A 22,221-nucleotide genomic window follows, 5' to 3' on the forward strand; every position below is an offset into this window, starting at 1 on the left:
TTAACTACTTTATAACAACAATCAGGTAGTTTAACTAATAGTTTACTACTAGTTTGCTTTACTATTTTCTACAACTACTTGCAGAAATGTAGTGTCCAAGTACTAGTTAAACTACTATTTTGAGTAGTTACCTACAGTAGTAGTTAGGTTACTGCAGGCGCCAACTACTTCAGGTTTTGTGGCAAACCTTATGGCACGATTGTGCTTCCGCCTTTTACTTTGAGCTATTCTTACGTTCTTACAACAGTGGGAAGACTGTTATGGAAAACAACCGCTGTAGTCCTGTAGGACCTGTACTCACTTACGCGAATGACGCAATCGGACTCCCATCGGACACAATAAAGACCCTGGATCAACACCAGAGAGAATTGGGCACGTTGCTATTTGGAGGAAACCTCGCTACAGCCAATGCGGCCATACAGGGGGAAATGGCATGGTCCACTTTCGATACAAGGGACGCCAGATGAAAGACACACTACCTGGGTCGCCTGATCCACCTACAAGAAACGTCCATATTTGGCAAAAAGAGTTTTTCAATACATCAGATAGCGTGGAATAAAGCCAAACTGGATAAAAAAAATAAACCAATACGATCGAAAATATACAGTCCCGGTACGACAAGAGAAACCGCCACAAACGAAATACAGTGGACGAAAATCGCTTCAAAGGAAATCACCAATATAGAAATTGAAGAATGGAGAAAAAACGTCAACAAGAAGCAGAGCCTTAAAGACTACAGCACACACAAGGAACCAGCAACCTCTCCGACGTATACAGGAGATAAGGAACAGTGCACTTTTGGTTCCAAGCAAGGACTCCAAACCAACGTAAGGCGAAACGAACCATTTCATGATGTAAGCCCTACGTGTCACTTAATGCGGTGCCGCGCCGGAAACCATACGACACGTTCTACTCGAATGCGACAGAGTGAAATTCGAACCAGTGTGGAGCGAAGGACCGAAATAGAACACAGAAGTGGGGGGGCTTCGTTGCCCACTTAGTTCCTCGGCCAAAGCGAAAGTCTACAGGAAGAGGAGCGGCTGATGCAAGTGAAGCGCCACCTAGTACAGCGGGAACAGAGAAAGAAAGCAAAACACTCTTCTTGTTGATATTTGTATAAGGGACCGAGATGCACTCACTCACTCATTCACCTCTCCCTGTTTGTAAACATACGACGTCATAGTGTTCGACAGCGCAACCGGTTTGGTTTTGATAGTGTTGAACGTTGAACTATGCTCGAAGCTATGGGGCGGGCGAGGTCGCGCCAAAAAAACACGGTCTTGAGGGGATTACGATGATTCCTGAGAGGGACGCGACCGTCGGTTCTACTTTTCTTTCAGTAGGAGGCAGCGAACAAGCGGCCATTCGTAGAAACAAGCTGTCCCCTAGCGATCTGTTTCGCTTTCGGTCTGTCTACGAACGTCATGATGACGTTTCTCGGATAGAGGCTTATTGCGACTTGCGAAGTCGCTCCCTCTGGAGAAAGAAACACGGCGCTAAGATGTCGGCGAGTCGGGACGGTAAGTACATAAATTTACCCGACTTCGAGGTAACTCGTTACTGTAACTAAGTTTCTTTTTCGGTAACTTGTAACTTAAATTGGTACTTTTGCGCCGTGGTCAGAGGAACAGAGGTTCAGAGGAACTCGTTCCTTTTTCAAGTAACTTTGCCAAAGGGGTGTGGTTCCGTAGACGGGCTTATGGCCTTTTCTAATTAGTCGGAGTGTTCAGAAGCAACGTAATGCACTGAAGTGAGAAAAAAAACATATAGCGAATATATATATAAAAACAAGAATTACAAGAATGTGTGGTCAAGTTTTTTTATATGCATCTGAACAACCCCATCTGATGCACTTGTAGCGCTGGAGAAACACAGGGGTGCTAAGCCTAACGCATTCGACGCTAACGCATACGCTAACGACGCCTAACGCATACGCTATACGACGTTGATTTTTGTTTCATTTCATCCGTGATTTTCTCATATTTCTAGTAAAATCATCCGTTATTTGATGTCTACTTCCGTTTGTTTAAAAAAGCCGTAAGCCCGGCTACGGAAAAACATCCGCGGTCGCGGATGTACAGGGTCGGCCACACTTTTAAAAGCATCGCGAGAGCACGTGACCTGCAAGTATGCCAGCGCCGCGTAACGGATGCTCCTGGGTTTGAGACCTCGCGCCTGGGGAACGTTCGCCACCTCTCGGTTGGGTCAGTCATTGCTCTCGTAACACTGGCAGGCGGGGTCGTAACACTGGCAGACGTCATACCACCACGTCACTGATGCCCATGCATGATATTTGAGACACTGGAGGTGCGGGTTTGAGCGCTAGCAATTTCAGCTTCCGCGGTCGCACAACACGGTACACTCTTAACAAATAAGAGAAAACTAAAGCTGATACCGCAGCTTTAATATCCACTAATGAGAGTAATAGATACGAGAGCACAAAGAGCACGGAAAGTCTGCTGAAATCCTTCCCGCAGGCAGGTACACGAACGACTTCCTCTATATTTATTCAAGAATATTGGCGATAACTGCGTGTATCAACGAAGAATTTCCCCAGGAAGTTACGTGGAAAACAGAACGCCAAAAACACAACCGCGGATTCTTCGGAATAACACAGTTCGGCGTAACATTTGAGAACAGCCTCATAAATCCTTCCAAATCGTACTTAACGAACGAACGCTTGGTGCTTGAGGCACGGAGAAGCTTGCATGACCTACCAGTTACCGTTGAAAAGCGCGGTAACACAAGCGACACAGCACGTGAAGTATCAACATTCCCAGCAACCTAGAACACCAAACTGACGGGCAACGCGCATGTCAGGATAATTCCCGGTGAAACATACGATTCCTAGCGCCAGCGAACGCCTGTTGACCTCGAGCGCACCACAAGGTCGAACACGTACTTGGGCTGACGAAGTGATCCCGAGAACGCGTCGGAAGCGGGAGAAGGAAGTGCGCCGGCGAAGGCGTCAGAACTGCTACTCTCCTACCAAACAAGCAAGTGCAAGCAACCAAGAACGTGCTGACTGGTCGAGAGAAGCCATTCATTCGGAGACAAAGCTGTTCAGACCAGTTCAGAGTTCACTCTCGTCCCTCCTCCGCACATGTACAGTGCGCCCGACGACTCTAGGGTTGCCACCAGGCCGGTATTATGCCGGCACGGCCGGTTATTTTTGCTCACTCTGCCGGTTGCCGGTAGGAGGATGATACCGGCAGCCTTTTGCCGGTATTTGCGGCTCAAAACCTTTCATAGCGCGGGCTTTTCCTTTCAACGTTCCACTACAGCTTGAATAAATCTGGACCACAGACACATCTGGGCCACTGGACCACAGACACACAAATCTGGGCCACAAGAGTAGCAAGCCATACCGTCTGGCTGACCACTCTAAACCCATAATAAGGAAGGAAGGACCACAGACCCAACTCCGCACAGTCACCAGCTATTTCCTTACTCATTATTATTACACACAGGAACTCGTTTCCTCCTATTGTCTTGAGCTCTCTCTCTCTGGTTTTCTCTGTTTCACCCCTCACCCACTTCCCTTTCCCGCGAGCATTTCCTCCTTTCCCTCTATTCCACCTCCTCTCCCTCAGCCGGTATTTTTCACTACGAAAGGTGGCAACCCTACCGACGACACGGCCACGGCAGGGCATGGAGAGAGGAGAGGATTGGAGAGGCAACTGGACTGTTACTGCTTTAGATAGAAGAAAGTAGATGGTGCCGCTGTTCTTGCGCTAACTTCACGCCTCCCTCCGGACGGTAGGGGGGGGGGGGGGGCAAGCAACAAGCAACAAACAAAGGTTGGGCCAAGCTTCGCAATAGTTAGGCTGGCCTACCGGGCCCTCCTTGGTACATCATCGGCCAACGAGCTTGTTTCTTGATACGGATCTGTACCCTGGCCAATGATTTGCCAAGCATTGGCCAGCCTACGTTGTGCCGAGCTTGTGCCAAGATACAGACCAAAGCATTCTTTCGGTGTAAGGTAACGATATATCATTATTAGTTTGTTTCGCTCGTGTTTCCCACAATGACAATGACGTTTGAAAATGCAAAACATGGAAAGCTTTTTAAAGGGGGAAAAAAAAAGCTCGTAAGATGCCCGAGACCACAAATACGACAAAACGCACAATGTCATGTGTGTCAACGTCATGTGTTTCCTGAGGAAACACGGATACTACACGTAGCGTGTCTCGCGAGCTTCCGCAAATTCGAGAGTCCTGCTTGAGTGTGCGTCAAAATGAAGGGTGAGGTGTCTAAGTTTAATGTGGCGCGTACACAATCTATACACTGAAATGATGAATTTCTTGTCGTATTAACTCGCCATGAAGGTAACGCTTCTGTTCATTACTACTTTAGTTTTGAGAAATTCCGTTGGTCCACCGAAAGTCGAACTTATGTAGTCACTACGCCATTCTACGTTACCCTCTCCCCCAGGCGAGATTGGTCTAAGCTTTGGCAAGCGTTTCTTGATACGGATCTGTACCCTGGCTGACGGCTTCCCAATCCTCGGTCTGCCTATCACTACGCAACGTTGCGCCAACGTTGGGTGGCCGAAAGAGTTGTTGGCCAACTGTCATACGACCGTTTGCCAACCGTCGGCCATCAGCCATTGCTGGTTTGGGTCGTTATCGTATAGGCCGATGTGCAGGTGGTCATTAAAAATCGTTTAGCAATGTGATGTCACTTGAAAAGGAAAGGAAAAGAAAGAGGATGGATGGGCTTACCATGTTCTCGGAACTGTTATCGTGATTACGCCCCCATGCACTAAAATTCCCTAAAACAAAACAAAAAAATTTTGCCAGTGGATGACGCAAAAAGGTTCACATGTGTACGATAAGGCATTACATTTGTGTACCGTCTTTGTCGGTGACTTTTGGTAGCAGAAGACTTTGCGGAATAGGGTGGCAGCACGTATGCAGGGTATGTTTTTTCTTTTCTTTTTCCTTCGTTATATGTGTGCCTTTTTCGGACACGGAGGGAAGGAGAAATTCGGGTGTTAATGACACATTCGTGTGCAACAAAGTTATTCTTCGTTTATCGTTCAAATTATTCGTTTCTCTCTATCCAGTCCTGGTCCAGTAACTGGTCCTACACTAATTCGAGAAGGGACATTTCCAGCACGGTCGCTCCGTTTTTTTTTTTTCGACAATCCTCTGAATTAACGTACGAAGTGGCAAGTATTTCAGATGCCCGTCGTCTGCGCTTGGCTGCATTCACGGAACGTGTGCCAGAACGGGGCAAAAAAAAGTGCAAAAAATGGTCAAGAAAGTCTCACATATGCTTTCACTGACGCGGCACGTGTTCAGATGCAGCTCAGCCAATAAGGAATGTGACAAGAAACACCAGAATGGAAGAGCCATATAGGGACGAATTCGTATATGCCTCCACCGGGAAATGAAGTTTTGTGGTTAACACCACTTCATCCGTGGCCCTACTTAAACGTTGATGTTTCTGTGCATTCCAACAAACGCCGCAGATAAATTGGGGACGGCAGGAGATATAGAGACACATCACAATTTCAGCTATTCCTTACAAGGAACCCTCGGGGTCACTGGGTGCATCAGGGTCGTCCATATCTACGCCGGTACGCAAGGAAGGTACAGGGCGTAAAACACGGTAAGGAAAGGTCATTACTTCTCCCCTAAAAGTGCTATAGTATGTGTATTAAAAGAGCAATGAGGTGACATTTAACCAGTGATGGCCACTAACTACTTCCCCCTACAGTAGTTTAACTATAACATACTATCTACTTTGTGATTGAGTAGTTTAACTAGTAGTTCAACTACTTTTCAGGGGAGTAGTTAAAACTACTTTTTTTAACTACAGCAATGTAGTTTAACTACATCTACAACTACTTAACGTTGTCCACCGACACCAATCCCACGTAGTGTTCTTGGACACCTAAATATGAATCACGAGCAATAATAAACTTTGGCTAAAGCCATTGCTACGGTCGTGAAATACAAACCTTGCGGCGGGATTCTTTCTGTGCCTACGCTATAAACTAAGTTGCAGAATTATTTCGTAGCAAATGAGGCTTCACTAGACAAGCACTAAAAGTGAAGATTTAGTACACACGCACGGCACAATTGCTCTGCACCTCCATTCTCATCAAACAAGTAGCTCAAGGTAGAAGCACAACCATGCCAAACTTATATATCCCCCCCCCCCCCACAACCATGCCGTAAAGCTTGCGGCAAAATCGGAAGTAGTTGGCGCCTTCAGTAACCTAACTACTGTAGTTAACTGCTTAAAATAGTAGTTTAACTAGTAGTTTAACTACATGTAGTTAACTACTGGCCATCACTGCATTTAACATCGCTCGAAATCCTGCCTCGTCTGTCAGGTTGGCCACAAGAAGTCAATATTCAAAATATTTTCGCTCTGCGGTGCGTCACAGCCGTGCAATCGAATCTATATCTATATATATATATAAAAGTCGGAGTCGCAGACGGCCAACACTATGCTCTCAAACGCTTGAGCTGTGCCGCAGTACGTCACTGGTCACGTGAGGAGAATAGCATACGTCACGACGTCCTCTCTTTCTGCGATGCGCTCTTTGCACGTGGAGAAGAATTTTTCAAATATGCGCGGAACAGATAGCCCTTGCGCTTGCTCTATAGGTCATCTACGTTCATCGTTCTTTCGCGGGAACTCATTTTATTCCTTGGAGAACACCCTGCGCCGAAAAACGAAAATAAAATTTTGGAGTCACCTCAGTGCTCCTTTAAAGCAAAGATTCACTTGTAAATATAAGCGCGTCCGTCATATAGTGGAAGCCAGGTTGTCATTCGTGCTCATTGCAAATAATAGGGTACGAACGTGTTGACGCTGAATGCGGCTTTATTAATAGTTGTGCTTTTGATTGATGTGAACGCGTGTTACAGGAAGAGTGCTCAAACATGTATTTTCTACCGTATTTGACACACAGTTTGGATGAGAGGTACGAATTGAACAGCTCTGTACGGGACGAAAGAAAGAACATCTGTCTCATCGTCAACGTTGAAGTAAGTTCACCGTGAGACTTCAAATACCATTATCGACGATTTCAGCACCTGAACATCACCACAAGCTCTGAGGTAGCATATGGCCCCTGCCGATGAAACTAACTCCCCGTTAATGACCTCAAAATAAGGTTGCTGTTTATCAGAACCTGAAATATTGATAGTGGCGCAGCAGTATTGATATGCCATTATAGGTTTCGGCACATGAGTGTTGATGTACGAGTAGGTATCGAGTGCCGTGCCATGATTGAAGTAATCGATAAACGTCAATGCCCTCGGGATAAAGCGTCGATTTTTATAGACTGCTGGGTACACTCTTAGAAAAAAGTGTGGAGCAGTTACACCTTCTACACTCTTAAAAATGAACTTCACCGCATAGCACGCTCCTACCCAACCATAATCTCGAACGGTATCGTTATGTGCCCTCATTTGTTGAAAACGGGAGGTGTATGCCTTTTTTTTGTGTGTGACACTTATGCTGTTCATAATTGTCACACAAAAGGCGTACGCCTCTCGTTTTCAACAAATCGGGGCAGATAACGATATCATTCGAGATGACTGTTGGCTAAGGCCGTGCTATGCGGTGAAGTTCATTTTTAAGGGTGTAGGAGGCAATAGTTGTCACATATGTTGTGCCTAGAAGGTTGCCAATTTCGACCTGCTACCTCACTCTCTGCCACACTGTTAAAACAGAACTTCACCACATAGCACACTCATAGCCACCCATCATACTGAATGGTATCATTCTCTGTATTGATTTCTTGAAAATGGGAGGAGGTGCCTATCTGGGGCAGATTATCTTGTCCCAGATAGGCGCCTCCTCCCCGTTTTGAACAAATCAGGACACAGAATGATATTATTCGGAATGAATGCGGTTGGCTAGGAGCGTGCTATGTGGGGAAGTTGTGTTTTAACAGTGCACGAATGATAGGGTTACTGCTTCTGATAACGGTGAGCAATGGGCGTGTACGCCTCTTTCCAGCTATCGCTTTTACCACCCTTTTACACCCTTTGCTGACCGCGATGCTGACCTAGGTGGTAACTATAGAAGTAGCTACCATCTTTTCACACGCTTTTTTCTTAGAGTGTAAAGGATGGCATATATAGCAGTTCAAATACAGTAGAACCTCTTTATAGTAACTCCTCTTGTAGTAAAACCCTGCTTATAGTAAACGAGAACTGCGGTCCCCATAGAATCCCATACATTCAATGGCACACGTGATATAATAAAACTCCTGATCTAGTAAAATTTCATCATGGTCCCAGAGAGTTTGCTACAAAGGGGTTCCACTGTAGCATACTTGAGAAATATTGCAAATAATGTAACAAAGCGCGTAATGGTTAAAGCTCCTATCATCCTTCGAAAGTCCAAACACAACTATTATAATCATATATATATATAGCGCCTGACAGGCCATATAGGATGAGCCACCGCGTCGCTTTCACATTACTATAGACGTTTCATGTCATGCGCTTCCTGCAGGCGTTTGACAAGCGTTCGTGTCGAAGTGGTGCCGCAGAAGATACGAAGAAAGTATGCGCTTTGTTCGCCGAACTTGGATTCACATGCATGTTGGCCAAGGCCCCCTCCAAAGAAGAAGAAGACGGAGTCGTGAACTACACAGAGACCGGCCAGGAAGCCACAGATAGACCTGGCAATAGGCTTACGAGCAGCGACATAGACAAGGCAATAAAAGGTAATGAATGATTGAGATAAATATAGTTTGCAGATGTTTCGCGTAACACTATACGCTCCGAGATCGAACAGTATCGGCGCGCTGCGGAGAAACGATGAACTGCCGTCGTGTGGATAGCTTCCTCGTGTCGTCTGCTTTCACACGCTTATTCCGCGTTGTTCCTACGCTGACGTCCAGGAAGCCACAGACAGACCTGGCAATAGGCTTACGCGCGGGGTCATAGAAAAGGCAGTAAAAGGTGACGGATTAGTGAGATAAGTATAGTTTGCAAATGCTACATCGCTACGAGATCGAAGAGTGGCGGCACGCTGCGAGGAAACGATGAACTACCGTCGTGTGGATAGCTTCCTCGCGTCGTCTGCTTTTACATCGTCTGCTATTCCACGTTCAGTGCAGTATAGGTGCAGCATTGGAGAACCGGAGAGTATCGTAGCATCGCGGCGCAAGTGACCTTCCGGTGAATATACACTAGAATTACGCGGAAAAGAACCATCAACTCTGAACATCGGCAGACGCGTTATCTACACTAGAAAGGTGACAGTGTCGCCCCCTACATGTCCCTCACTTCTCTCGCTCCACTTGCGGCACATTGCGACTTCGGGCACTGTGAAGCGCTGGACATGGTTTCCTTATTATTGGGATTTCAATAGTTTTGAGCAATCTGCAAAGTGCAGAACTAGAAAATATATCTATTGTTGTTGTTATAAAACGGCAATGATGAAGCTACCTTGTCACGCCACCAGGTGGCTGTCTACGCTCTACGAAGATAAACAAAAAAAAAAAAAGAGAAAATTGGTGTGCAGTTACAGCTCCTAATAAACCCCTGAATTGCCATTATCGGAATCCCCAATTTAGTCCCGAGATGCCGAAATCTACTCCCCCAAAGCACTGCAAAATAGTTTCTAAACTTCGCATAGACTTTATTGCATGGGGACTAATGTAGGGTAAGGTGGGCCGAGATTAGACAGAAATGTATTCTATTTAATTCAATTTAATGTAAAATAAGTAATGTAAACACTAGCCATAGGCACAATCGGAGAGGTCCAGATTTTCTAACCTGTAGATGCACAACGGCCATATTTGGTCTAAAATATATACAGAACAAGAAATTCAAAAATACAGATTGTCACATCTTGCACCAACCCTCGGGACAAGACAAGGCATCGCTTGGGGGAACACGAGACATGAATGAGACATGAATGAGACATGAATGAGACATGATGAGACATGAATGAGACATGAATGAGACATGGTAACGAACAATAGAAATTAGTTTCTGTTATTTTTTGTTTATTTTTGCGATCCCAGTAAACAATGTAAAGCCCGTGGGCCCCTACGCAACCCCACTGAACCCATCCCCAGATGATGTGCAATGAAACCACGCAGAACCCGGTGCTGTTTCGCTCCGCTGTCCTCTGCAAACAGGGCACTGCCAAGGCCCTGGCTTACACGTGCACTTCCTCTCGAAGGAATTATGTAATTACAATGCGACCAATTAACAAACGTTCATTATTAAATCCTTACTTAGAAGATTTTGGGCAAAAGCTAGATAGCAGAATGGCTTTCATCGAGGATAGTCCCCGATTCTGCTATCTCGCATTTGCTCAAAATCTCTCGATTGAATAGTTAATTAATGAATTTTAGTTAATTGGTCATCTCGTAGTTGCGTACTCTCTTCGTTGTCGGCTCGGTTGGTGGAACTCAACTGCAAAAACGACATTTATGGTGTTCTCACAGGTTTCTAATAAGAAAAAAAAATCTGTAAGGATCAAAATAAACACCCTATATGTCCTACACGTTGCTTTCCTAACGGACGTTCTCTCACAGATGTAAAGGAAAGGATTGACCCCGAATCCGATATCTTTGCTTTTTGGATCATGAGTCATGGTAAGAAAGGCCACATAGTCGGCAGTGACGAGAAAGAAGTATCCCTGGACAGTATCCTGCGGGAATTTAGTGCAGCTAACTGCGAGAAGCTCAAAGGGAAACCGAAATTGTTCTTCGTTCAGGTGAGTCTCTGCCCCGGAGGAATGCAGGTTGTTTCACCTGACGTGACAAGGAAGCATATGAAAAACACGTTTCGTGTGAAAAATATGGACACAACGGCATTTATCTTCAGGGAACCTTGCGCATAGTCACACGTAATACCATCAACTGTTAATGAAGAAAAGCTTTTTTTTTTGTTTATTTACTCATCAAATTCTGCAAAGTTGTAGTAGCGGTGCTCATCCAACACATGCTATCGTTACATTCCTTACCCAAGCAGCACAATATCTTGCCTCAATATTGGTCAAATATTGGCAATACCGGCTCGATATTGGACCAATATTGAGACAAAGATTGCTACCCAAAAGAACCCCATGCAGAAAGCATGGCTCCTGGTTGCTGAGAGAGTTCCTCGCCCTCCTTCCCTTTTCCCTCTCCCTGTAGTGCACCAAGCCGCCATCCCTGCGTATAGGCTCTTCTGATTTGAACTATGGGTACCGTTCGCACGTCCTCTTATAGAAAAAGTATGAAGGCACTAGAGAACAAGCATCATTTCAAAGTGTCCATGCGTGAATTGCTTGCAAGTGTTTGTCCGTTTCTCCTTTCTCTCACTAAACGGCGTACCTGACCACTAAAAAGGTAAATGTGGACAACAGCAGCAATATATTAGCCTCGCATTTCCCGATAAATGCAGTTTTACGGGAGATATACAATGGACGCGTTGAACCGGTTCGCGAACCGGTTAGGGGCGGCGAACAGGTTCGGTTTATGATGTGGCCGAAACAGAACTGAACCGGAACAAAATTCAAAGCAACGCGAACCCGGACCGAACTTGTATTTTTGCGGTTCGACACCCCGATTCTAATGGATAGTAGTCGGCTTCGTAGTCTCGTCTTGGTGGTGCGATCTCTTGGCAGTCGGTGTGTCTATCAAGAGAGCGGGTACGTGCATTGTTTCAAAGGTCGGTTTTCAACAAGTATCGAGTTTCATAGATTGTCTAACATGTGGTCACCTTGAATATATGACTAAGGCCCTTCTTTTTCTGCTGCGGCAAATTCTGAATTCCGCCGCAGGGAACTATGAATTCTGCATTTTTTCTGCAAAGGCTAATTGCCCTACTTCACACAAAAAAATACTCTCTGTTAGCCCTTAGTGTGGAGGGGTCACGGTTACAACTCCAAAAACTTTTGCGACTTAGCATAACAAGGTACATTGTACTTTCTTCTGAGAGGGAGCGGCATTTGTCACTGACTATCAAATTGTACTTGCTAAGTGACCTCTCTCCATGTAATGCGTTTGCCGTCACACAGAGGTACTTGACAGCTATATGTACACCAAAGCAGGGGTCAGCGATGAAAGATGGAAGTCACTGAAAAGGTTAGCCAGCTTCTTAGGCAACTTGAGGCCTTGTATGGGATTGTCCCTTCTATGTTGTTCCAGCCTCAGAACTTCAGTTATCTCATGTTCAAGGGTCAGCGTTTGCACTCCGCTCCGGAATCCCAGATTGATTGGTTGATTGATTATGTGTTTAATGGCACAAAGGCAACAAAGGCCAGAATCCCAGAGAGTTGAGGGTTAGAGAGAGGCGTTAGAGGGTTGTTCCAGCACACAGATGGGGCCTTACTTCGGTTGGCACATCTACGCTGTAACGCAAACTGACCAGGTGCGAGCAGAGTATGTTCCCCCCATCACGCGCAAAACCTCATATTCCGCGGCAGACCCACAATTCCGCGAATTTGTGCAATCGCGGAATCGCAGATAAAGAAGGGCCTTAGACATGATGACCAACCGGAAGTATAAATGAGAAGTAACTCAATTTCAACATTTCAACAAGTAACTTAGATATATTTCAAAGTAACTTTCCCTGTCGCTTAGTTACTTTTAAAGTCGTGTAACTACGCGTTAATTACGCTTACTCATACAGCTCTGGTCACCGCTATCAGCACAGCTGCTAGGGCTGACACGGTATTGCACCGTGCAAGCAAGCGAGGGTGCAAGGAATGCAGATACAAAAGAATTCAGTTTTCACAGAGAGAGATCTGTGATGCAGGGCGATGAAGCGTGTCCTTGGTGCCTTTTTTTTTTTTTTTTCATTGAAACTGAAATAAAAGCAGCAAGTAAATTACCCGTTTAGGCACTTATCGGCGCTTACTTTCAAAAACGGCAAATAAGGCACTATAGCAACAGGATACTACCGGGTCTCCATCGACTTGATTCGTGCTTAGAACACTGAAAGGCAGCATCTGTTACGTATCCCGCCAAAAGGGCCTATGCCTTGAAATCCGCTCTCAGCAGTCATGATGTCCCCGTAGCAACCCTAAAGACGAGGTAACTCGTGAAGAGACACTTGCATGTTACGTTCCACTCTCTTAATGCATGCAGTTTGATGCATAGACCCTGAAGTTTTAGGGTTAAACCCGATTTTTCCCCGAATTTGCACCCCGAATCGAGGTTCACCGGTTTAGGGTTAAACCCGATTTCTACCCGCAAAACTGCACCTAAGCTAGGCACCTCACGGCAATGACATACTAATTTTTCACAAAATACACTGTTGATCTCAACGTCTGATACTCTGGATAGGCTGTACAACGAACGTTTGTTCGACAATAGAGCCCGATTTATCCCCAAATTCAGTCGGATGGTAATTTTTCCGCCCGAATTTGCATGAATTTTCGACATCAAGTGATTGACCTGAATTTTACCCACCCGAATTTGGAAAAAAATAAAACCCGAAAACTTCAGGGTCTATTGATGCATAATATCATGCAATGTACGTATGATACTGTCATACACTCTTAAAAATGAACTTCACCGCATAGCACGCTCCTAGCCAACCATAATCTCGAATGATATCGTTATCTCTGAGTTCCCCTGAGTTCCCCTGAACGCAGCTATCCTCCCCACTTCTTCCACTTCACCCTTTCCTCTCCTCCTCTCCACCACCTTTCCCTTCCCGAGAAACATGCCGCCTAATCAGGCAGGCAGACCTCTCGGGTTCCTCCCAACGACACTCCTCCTTCTCCTCCTCTGCTATGTGGTGCAGTTCCATGCCATTGTGGTGCAGTTCCATGCTAAATTAATCCATGCCCCATAAAGTTTGCATGGCACCTGGATTAATTTAGCTGGCACTTGGATTAAAATTGCCGGGAAAACCTGTAGAGTCGTGACGATGCCCCGAGTGCGGCCAATGACGGCAAGCTACCCCGACTTCTGACTTCTGACTTGAAGAGAGAGTCAATTGTATCAATTTCAGAGAGTCAATTTGTATCGTACATCCAAATTGACGCGAAGACGCGCACGCTTTCGTCGCTCGTCGAATCAGAAGCGATAACCATATCGTTCGTAGCAATGGTTGACGCAGTGTGTGCTATGTGGTGGAGTTCTGCTTTTGGAGTGTACTGTCATGTCAGAGTTGACTCTTCAAGGAATAAATTGCGGGGTTACCCTCATGACACTGCAGGCCTGTCAGAACACTGGTAGAGAAGCGGATATGTGCTGGAACTACGACATTAAACTACCCGCTCACTTTTTTGTGGGGTTCGCCGCTCCTCCTGGTAAGTCCTTGTCACATGCAGTCTGAACGAGACGCCGATTCGTGCAGCCTTATACGTAGATCGTAAAAGCTGAGCTGACAATTACAACAAACACAACGTATATAGCAACATTACTATGCTTGACGAGCGGTGAGCAGTCGGTGACCACTTCGACACTCCATTGCCAGCAATTTTTAATTTCAATATCCTAAAAAAAAAAAGCTATAAGCGCAGTTGGGACGCAAATTGTGACGTAAGACTCACACCAAATTATCGAATATAGAAACCTTCTGAAGTTGCATCTTGATAGCGTTATACCCGGCCTTTAAACGTAGATTATGGCAGTTTCTTTACCTTTTTTTCCCCCTACTTATTCTATCAATGCCATCGTTACCTCAGACGACACCACTCAGATAGAGAAAGCATGTTTAATCGTCGACGTGACGTAGTTACTAAGAGTCAGCCAATCAGGATGGTGTTTTCAACGGCGGTAGCCAATCACGAACGTGCTTTCAGTGGTCGTAGTCATGGAAACGAACCACCATCGCCTGGGAGTAGTGATTGAACGTCGCGGTGTACTAACTGGGAAATCTTTGAAATGAAGCGCAATACAGTCCCTTAATTTCTCGAGACTGATTTTCTAGAAAGCACTTTTTGTCTACAGTTTCCAAGTTAGCTGCAATCACGTGCGAGATCTTGAATAAGGGCTCTCCCTGTTTGTAAGCAAATGACGTCATCGTGTTCAACAGCGCTACCAATTTGGTAGAGTTGAACTACGCTCGAAGCTAGGGACAAACAAGGTCGCGCCCGAAAGCCAAGGTCTTGAGGGGGATTACGATGGTCCCTGGTAGGAGGCAGTGAACACATGGCCATTCGTGGAACCTTCTCCTCCAATTTGTTTCGGTTTCAGTCCGTCTACCAACGTCACGATGGCACTTCTCGGGTAGAGGTTTATTCGCAGAATCAGGCAAAATGGAATCGCAGTATCAAACAAATTCCGACTTTATACGTCCATGTAGGAGAGGGGGCAATAAGCAGGCCCTCTCGCATTTAGGTGGCGTTGCCTCAGATCACAGGAAATGAACTCTACTTCTTTCTTCCTTCCTAATGTGGTCTTTTCTTCTTATTCTGTTCTTTGTTGTTGTTGTTTTTGTATCGACTTGTGGAGCTTTCAGATGATATACGTACTTGCTTCTTATAGCTCATATATTTGACAACCTACTTTAACCTTGTTCCTGCAGGATATGTGTCCTACCGAGATCCCACAGAGGGATCGCCCTACATTACAGCCATTGATAAAGTTTTCAGAAGTTGTCTCGAGACAACATGCAGTAGTGTGGACTTAACCAAGGTAATGACCCAGGTGGGAAAAGAAGTAGCCCTGAATTTCAGAGCAGAAGAGGATGGTGAGGAAAGTGTACAGATGCCCTGCTATGTGTCTTCACTCGTCGGGAAAGTTTCTCTTTCCAAGTCGACTGTTTCATATTTAGCAGTACAGTGGTAGCAATAAATTGGCATGTGACGCTCATTGAGAATAAGACTCACATGCAAACTTCTCTGCTCCTGAACAAGTTGTCCAATCTGTTTCTACACTCATCATCAGCTGAATGTTCTCGCAAACAGCAGTTATCTCTGCCCAATATTGGCTGGACATCGGCAATACTTAGCCAATATTTGTCATGATCCCACGGTGAATGCGTTAATTGGCTGGTGTGCCTTGATCCTTTTATACCTGTACACACGGTTGCCCGGTACTAAGACTGAATAATCCACACTCTAAAAACTTAACTTCACTGCATAGCACGCTGCGCGCCAACCATTGCCCCGAATGACCACATAGGGTTACCACTTCTGATTCGAGGAGAGGGAGGCGTACGCCTTTTTGTGTGAGTTTAGATATATGATAATTGACACAAAAAGGCGTACGCCTCCCTCTCTCCTTCGAATCAGAAGCGATAACCCTATCATTCGTGGCAATGGTTGGCGCGCAGCCTGCTATGCTGTGAAGTTCAGGTTTTAGAGTGTGGATCATTTAGTCTTAGTACCGGGAAACCGTGTGTACAGGTATAAAAGGATCAAGCAACACCAGCCAATTAACGCATTCACCGTGGGAGCATGACAGCTACTGGCCAAGTATTGCCGATGTCCAGCCAATATTGGACCAATATATTGTCTACTTCCGCAACGCGCTCAACAGTACACTCAACGACATTTTTAGTAACTACAACGATTTCACATGTGATAAGGCTAATGTGCTACTACTCTGATATCCTCGAAGTGCAAAACATTCGTCATGAGGCTCACGCTTCACGATAGACGGCGCTACAGTCTACGGTGCGTCAGTCCTCAAGGGGGGGGGGGTACGACCATGAAACATAAGAACCCCAAAATTGCACGTCGTGTTCTCATCAGCCAAGATACTCATCCTATTTCTCTGCGCTTCAGAATGGCTAAGGATGCCTATGTGGGGAGATAGAATAATGCGTACTTCTCTTAATAGGCAGACAGATGCCCCTGCTGCAGAATAGATGTCAACAGAGGGACTACACGTCTATTGGGGACCATTCATTTACGGAGTCGATGGAAGGCCATGTAGAAGAGGGCTGTAGGGTGCCATTCGTGTACAGTATTCATTCAGTTCCATAGGTCATTAGGGTCCGTTGGGGTAGTTCAGTTAAACCATTCAACTTTGAACTGAGACTTCTATGTGTTCTACTTTTTTTTTCCCGATATGGTGGGCTTTGGAGTGCTCCAGAGCGTAGCATGCTTGCATCCCTTCAGGACACGTGCTACTATTCTGCAGAATAATTGGCCTGCGGCTGAGTCAACACTGGCTTAATTCCCAATGACACTTGCCGCTTACACTCTTAAAAAAAAAAGGTGTACATTAGCTCCTTTTCTTCCCACATATATCACTCCCTTTTGTGGTGTATAATTACCCCAAAAAAGGAGTCTCCTCACTCCTGTTAGGGAGTGGGGTTATGCTCTATCCCCTACTGGAGAGTAATATTACTCTCCGGTAGGGAGAAAGGAAGTTACGCTACTCCCTTGAGGGAGTGAGGAGACTCCTTTTTTTGGAGTAATTGTACTCTCCAAAAGGTAGTTATATGTGTAGCAAGAAAAAAAGAGTTAAAGTACACGCTCTTTTAAGAGTAGCATACGCATGCTTTCCATTGGGGTTACTGTGACCGGCGGCGTAGCACGAAAAATATTTCGAGACGTGTCCTATGGGGACTTTCCATGGAGGACGAGGGTTACCCAAGTGTCCCTCTTCCAAATGCACAACCGAAGGTACGAATGCAACAACTGCTCCAGACTAGCGTAGCAACCCTCTAGCGGTCGCTCGAGTCAAAATCGCCATTGCTTTCTGTCCGCCACGTGATCCCCTCTAAAGTTTCGGTTTTGCTAGGATTTGTTCCTCGCTCTGCTCTCCGTACGATTTTGCTTTTTGAAAGTAATTTATCGTGAAAATGTGAGCACCGTCGTAGAAACGACGCATGGTAATGTGTTCCTGTCATGGCTGCGGCTCTCGTTGAACCGAAAGCAGCTCCACTCCGTCACGTACGGAAACGCGCTTTGTTCGTAAGTACACGGTAAGTTGTTTTAGTCCCTCGTGTGTGTTCGGGTCATCTTGGATTATCCATTTGGGACTTCAAACTCTGCCGCAGATTCATTTCATATCTTCTGTTGTTATACAAATCTGATTAATGAAACGGCATTCTTTACCATAAGTCAAGAAAAGTACATACGTTGGAAGTAACCATTGCCACACGTGATGTTTCCCGTGATGTTGTTGTAACCAGTGGAAGAGTTGATTGGATTTTTGAAGCGTCATGGTGTGCAAATTGCTTATTATGCTGGAAAGAGATGACAATATATCTAATGATACCTTGCTGTCGGTAAGAATGACCCACGTTCCGTGCCCGGACTTGGTAATATGCTCCAGTGCTGCCAGGATACCGAACAGTTCGGCTTCTGTCGAGGACACTGTATAGGGGAGTTTGAAACCACGTCCCAGGTCTTCACACGGAACGTAGAAAGCCGCGCTCAAACTATTTTGGGTTATTGAGTCATCAGTGTATATATGGCGACTTAGTCGGTGTGTTGAGGCGAGGTGTTTCTGTAGAGGTGGTGGTCTTCCTCTACATGAGTAACGGCGATGATGGTGTAGAGGATGTGTGTAGAGGACTGGTGGTGGCTTGCTTGGAATGCTCCCTTTCAGGCGGGCAATGGCACTGCCAAAAGCAGACGCCGGTCCTCATCAATCCGACAAAGATAGCGGAGCGGGTGCCACGTAATGTAGCGTGTATAAGCGCGAAGGGTATCACCATCCCGCAGTATGTGAACAGGCTGCTCTTGCGCCTCTGCCAAGACAGAATACGTCTCCGTTGTCCTGGGGACTCCCAAACAGACACGGAGACTACGGCCTGGATGTTGATCAGTTCCTCTACTTGGGTTCGACTGAGACAATGCAGAATGGGTATGCTGTACTGTAAGGTCCCCAACACCAGGGCCTGATGGACACGATAAAGGTAAGAGCATGAAATACGGGTCCCAGGATGCACAAGCAATACGCCTGAGTACATTTACCAAACCGTTTGCCTTGATAGCAAGTAGCTTGATAGCAAGTAGCTTCACGTAGTGGGACCACGTCAGGCCACGGTCAATTGTAATCCCCAGGTATCGGCAGGTCGTGATAAAGGTCACGGATGAGCTATCAATGAAAAGCGGGTACTTAGGGATGATCTTCGTGAGAATGCCACGATTACTGTCTTGCCAGGCGAGACAACCAAGCCGCGGTCCAAGAGGTATCTTGAAATGATGTTTAATGAGCCTAGTAGTCGGCGTTGGATCGTGTCACGCCGAACGGCGGAAGTCCAGATACATATGTCGTCAGCATATATTGTAATGCGAGTGTGATTATAGAGCTGCGTAGGAAGAGAAGCCATAATGATATTGAATAAGAGGTGTCTGAGGACGCTCCCTTGTGGGACACCACGGTGCGCGCGCAACGTCGCAGTGTCCCCGTCAGCGGTACGTGCGCACAAACAGGGAGCGGTCAGCCAAGGAGTCTTTGATCCATGACCAGGGGCAGCCCCCAACTTCAGCTTCTGAAAGCGTCGCCATGATTGCAGTATGGAGGACACTGTCGTACGCTTTCTTAACGTCGGGGAAGACAGCGTCTGTCAGTAAACCTTCTGCCCTTGCCTGTTGTGTCCTACTGATTAGAGTTACAACATGTCTGTCTGTACATGTCTGTACGACATGTCTGTGTTACGAGACGAGAGCTGTCCGTCGCTGACCGGCCTGGGCGAAATCCCGCTATCTCCTCGAAAAAAAAAAAAAAAGATCGTGCTCTCAAGATACCAGCTCAGGCGATTGAATATTATACGTTCGAAGGTCTTCCCCGCACAGCTTGTACAAGCTTTTGGACGGAAAGAACCGATGTGATGCGGCGACTGACCTGGATTCAGTGAAGGGACCACCATCGCGGTCTTCCACTCGTTCGGGGCTTCCCCTTGGCTCCAGCTCTCGTTGAAGATCCGTAGGAGGGATGCTCGCCCTGACAGGGGACGATTCCGAAAGGCCTTACAAGTGCTCCAGGGGAGGTATGCAGAGGACAGTCACGTAGTGCAGAGTCGAACCCGGGAAGGGTAAGGGGCAGGTCCAGAGCCGGGTCTTTCGAAGACTGCATACCGGGTGGAATACCTTGAGGTGATGAGAGCACGCCTGGAGAGCGAGAGAGACTATGCGTGTAATGGCACAAAGGCAACAACGCCTGGAGCAAAGGAGCACGCCTGGAGGCTGCGCTGTGAGGCGCACGCAATATTCCTCAGAATAGCTCAGTTCAGAACGCGAAGTGGCAGGGAGTGGAAAGGGTGCCGTTGAACCACAGGAAGTCCCTTGAGCACTCCCCAAATCCGAGACATAGGGGTATACGGGTGACAGAGATGTCGAAAAACGACGCCAATGATTCCGTCCGAGTTTACACAAGTGCCGGCGATGGACAGCCTTCTGCACCCGTCGCGCTTCTTGGCGATTGCGTGGCATAGATGGGTGCGGCGCGCACGCCGTTCCTTGCGACGACAAAGGGCACTCTCGTATTCAACGTCCACTGCAGAAAAACGAAAAGGAAGCCGGAATGTCCTCGTAGCCTCCCGCGTCGCATTAGCCACTGCGAGACGCAAGTCCTGCTCGTTTCGTAGCCCACCATGTGAAGAAGCAATCTCGATGGAGTCTTGATAGTGTTACCAGTTCGTCCGCCTAACGCAATGTGAAGCAGATGACTGACGGACATGTCGTATACTGATCAAAACTGGTAGGTGGTCACTACCAAGGGTGTCAGCATCCACGCGCCATAGAAACACAGCGTGTGCTGCCCCATAACACACTGTGGGCGTTGAAGTCCCCACAGAGCACAAAAGGCGCAGGGAGCTAATATATTAAGTGTTCTCAGTGCGTTCACGTTATAGTTGACCGCCGTCGGGAGATAGAGATAGACGATTGTGAGGTCAAAAGGGGGAAAACCGAACTGTGCAGCACACATATTCACCAGTCCCAGTCACATGCAGATGGCGTTGGATGACCGGGATAGAAACGCCGCACGGCTTATCCTACCACAGGGCTCAGAAATGAACGTAACCTAGTTAAATAGTCGAAAGTCCTTGGTGATACCACATTCTGCGATGCACAGCACGGGAAATTTGTGCCTCCATACATATTGACGAAAGTCCGACGTCTCCGGCTTCAAGCTCCGCGACTTCCTCCGAAAAATAGCCGTTGTTTGATGCTGAACTGTTGGTGCAAGTGGTGCTGCACTATTCATTGCGGGTTGCAAGGGGACCACGCTTACTTAGTAGTGGTTCGAGAGCAAGCACGGCTTGAACCGCTGGTAGGTCGGATGACGCAGGGAGTTGCTGGACGATGGCGCGTAGCGCAGCAAATAGCAAGAAGGTGTCCTGTCCCTCCGGTTCACGGCGAGTTTGCTGCTTGAAGCTGGTCGTGCGCCGGTCAACTTCCTTTGGTGGCAACTCAGATAAAGGAGCAGTTGGCTTTGGTTTCTTTACGGCGGAGGCGAAAGACATCGACGATCAGTTGCTCTCGCGTGTGGGCTGCTCACTGCTGCCCGGAAGATTCTGGAAATTGGCTGCAGAAAGGTCTGCACCACCAATGTACGTGAACGGTTAACTTGTGTGAGCGGCCACAGCCGCCTTGGCATCTCTGCATACACGATACGTCGTTGTATGATGCCCGACACAGTTTGCACATTTCGGCTCACGCCTAGCTGTGCAGTCCTTGTAGTCATGCGGACCAGAGCACACTTTGCATCGCTGTGATCCACAACATTCCTGATCGTAGTAAACGTATTTCTAGCATTCGAACACTGAACAGGTGGGTCGATATATTCCGATACAGGGCAGTACACGTGTCCAGGTTAAAAGTTCAAGAGGACGCTGGACTTGACGATTGCGTTTGCAGAGCCGTCGCTCTCGCGGGAGTATGCCATCTCTCTCTTGACGCCAAAGATTCCATTGGGACTGAAGTATTCTAAGAGCTGTTCTTCGCTGTATCGGCCAGATACGCCAGTAATTCTACCCATAGTGCGCAGGTATGACTCCGGTATATAGGGTTGAACAGCGACACCTGCGAGTGTCTGGAGACCCAGCAGCCGGTGAGCCGAATGTTCAGATGGCACGTGAACTATGAGAGTTCCTTGTTTGTTGATACAGTGATGTGATGTCTGACTTCCTCTTGGGTCACTGTCAGGATATCATGTGCTATAAGGTTAGGGTTCACTTCCCAGAAAGAGTCCGAAGTGGTTACAGATCGGAAAACGACCGGTATGCCGCTTGGGCGACTTTTCCTATATGTCACTAGTTGAAACGCGGCATCACCCTTCTGTTCACGGGCGTCCTGAACATCCATGCGCAGGTTGCTGCCGCCATCTGGCTGAGACCCTGCACCTTCGCTGTCTAGACCCTGAAGGATCTCAGTTTGCGA

At 46.8% G+C, this 22,221-nt stretch overlaps 2 protein-coding genes across 5 annotated transcripts in view; one reads left to right on the plus strand and one right to left on the minus strand.

Moving 5' to 3' along the window:
* The window catches only part of LOC135368825 (tetratricopeptide repeat protein 19, mitochondrial-like), a 47,043-nt gene extending 27,003 nt beyond the window's left edge, over positions 1-20,040 (minus strand). For 2 of the 4 annotated variants that reach the window (XM_064602360.1, XM_064602355.1), the window contains exon 1: positions 18,110-18,209. The gene's annotated coding sequence lies outside the window, so the exon portion shown is untranslated. Of the gene's footprint in view, positions 1-17,969; positions 18,078-18,109; positions 18,210-19,684 lie in introns of those variants that run through there. The other 2 variants (XM_064602357.1, XM_064602356.1) reach the window with 2 other exon arrangements.
* LOC135368824 (caspase-7-like) lies at positions 1,239-15,781 on the plus strand. The gene is made up of 7 exons (XM_064602353.1): positions 1,239-1,520; positions 5,523-5,616; positions 6,932-7,007; positions 8,488-8,701; positions 10,529-10,710; positions 14,148-14,241; positions 15,462-15,781. Exons 1-7 carry the CDS (start codon positions 1,295-1,297, stop codon positions 15,722-15,724), a joined length of 1,149 nt encoding a protein of 382 aa, XP_064458423.1. The 5' UTR covers positions 1,239-1,294; the 3' UTR covers positions 15,725-15,781.
* Positions 20,041-22,221: the final 2,181 nt, after the last annotated feature.

Source organism: Ornithodoros turicata, chromosome 9 (genome assembly GCF_037126465.1).
Source record: "Ornithodoros turicata isolate Travis chromosome 9, ASM3712646v1, whole genome shotgun sequence".
Taxonomy (NCBI): domain Eukaryota; kingdom Metazoa; phylum Arthropoda; class Arachnida; order Ixodida; family Argasidae; genus Ornithodoros; species Ornithodoros turicata.

Excerpts from the sequence above, each read along its gene's own strand:
- LOC135368824 (XM_064602353.1), top strand. The coding sequence starts at position 1,295 with ATGATTCCTGAGAGGGACGCGACCGTCGGTTCTACTTTTCTTTCAGTA. Across the intron at positions 5,617-6,931 it reads GGTACAGGGCGTAAAACACG|TTTGGATGAGAGGTACGAAT; the intron begins GTAAGGAAAGGT and ends TTTGACACACAG. Across the intron at positions 7,008-8,487 it reads GTCTCATCGTCAACGTTGAA|GCGTTTGACAAGCGTTCGTG; the intron begins GTAAGTTCACCG and ends CGCTTCCTGCAG.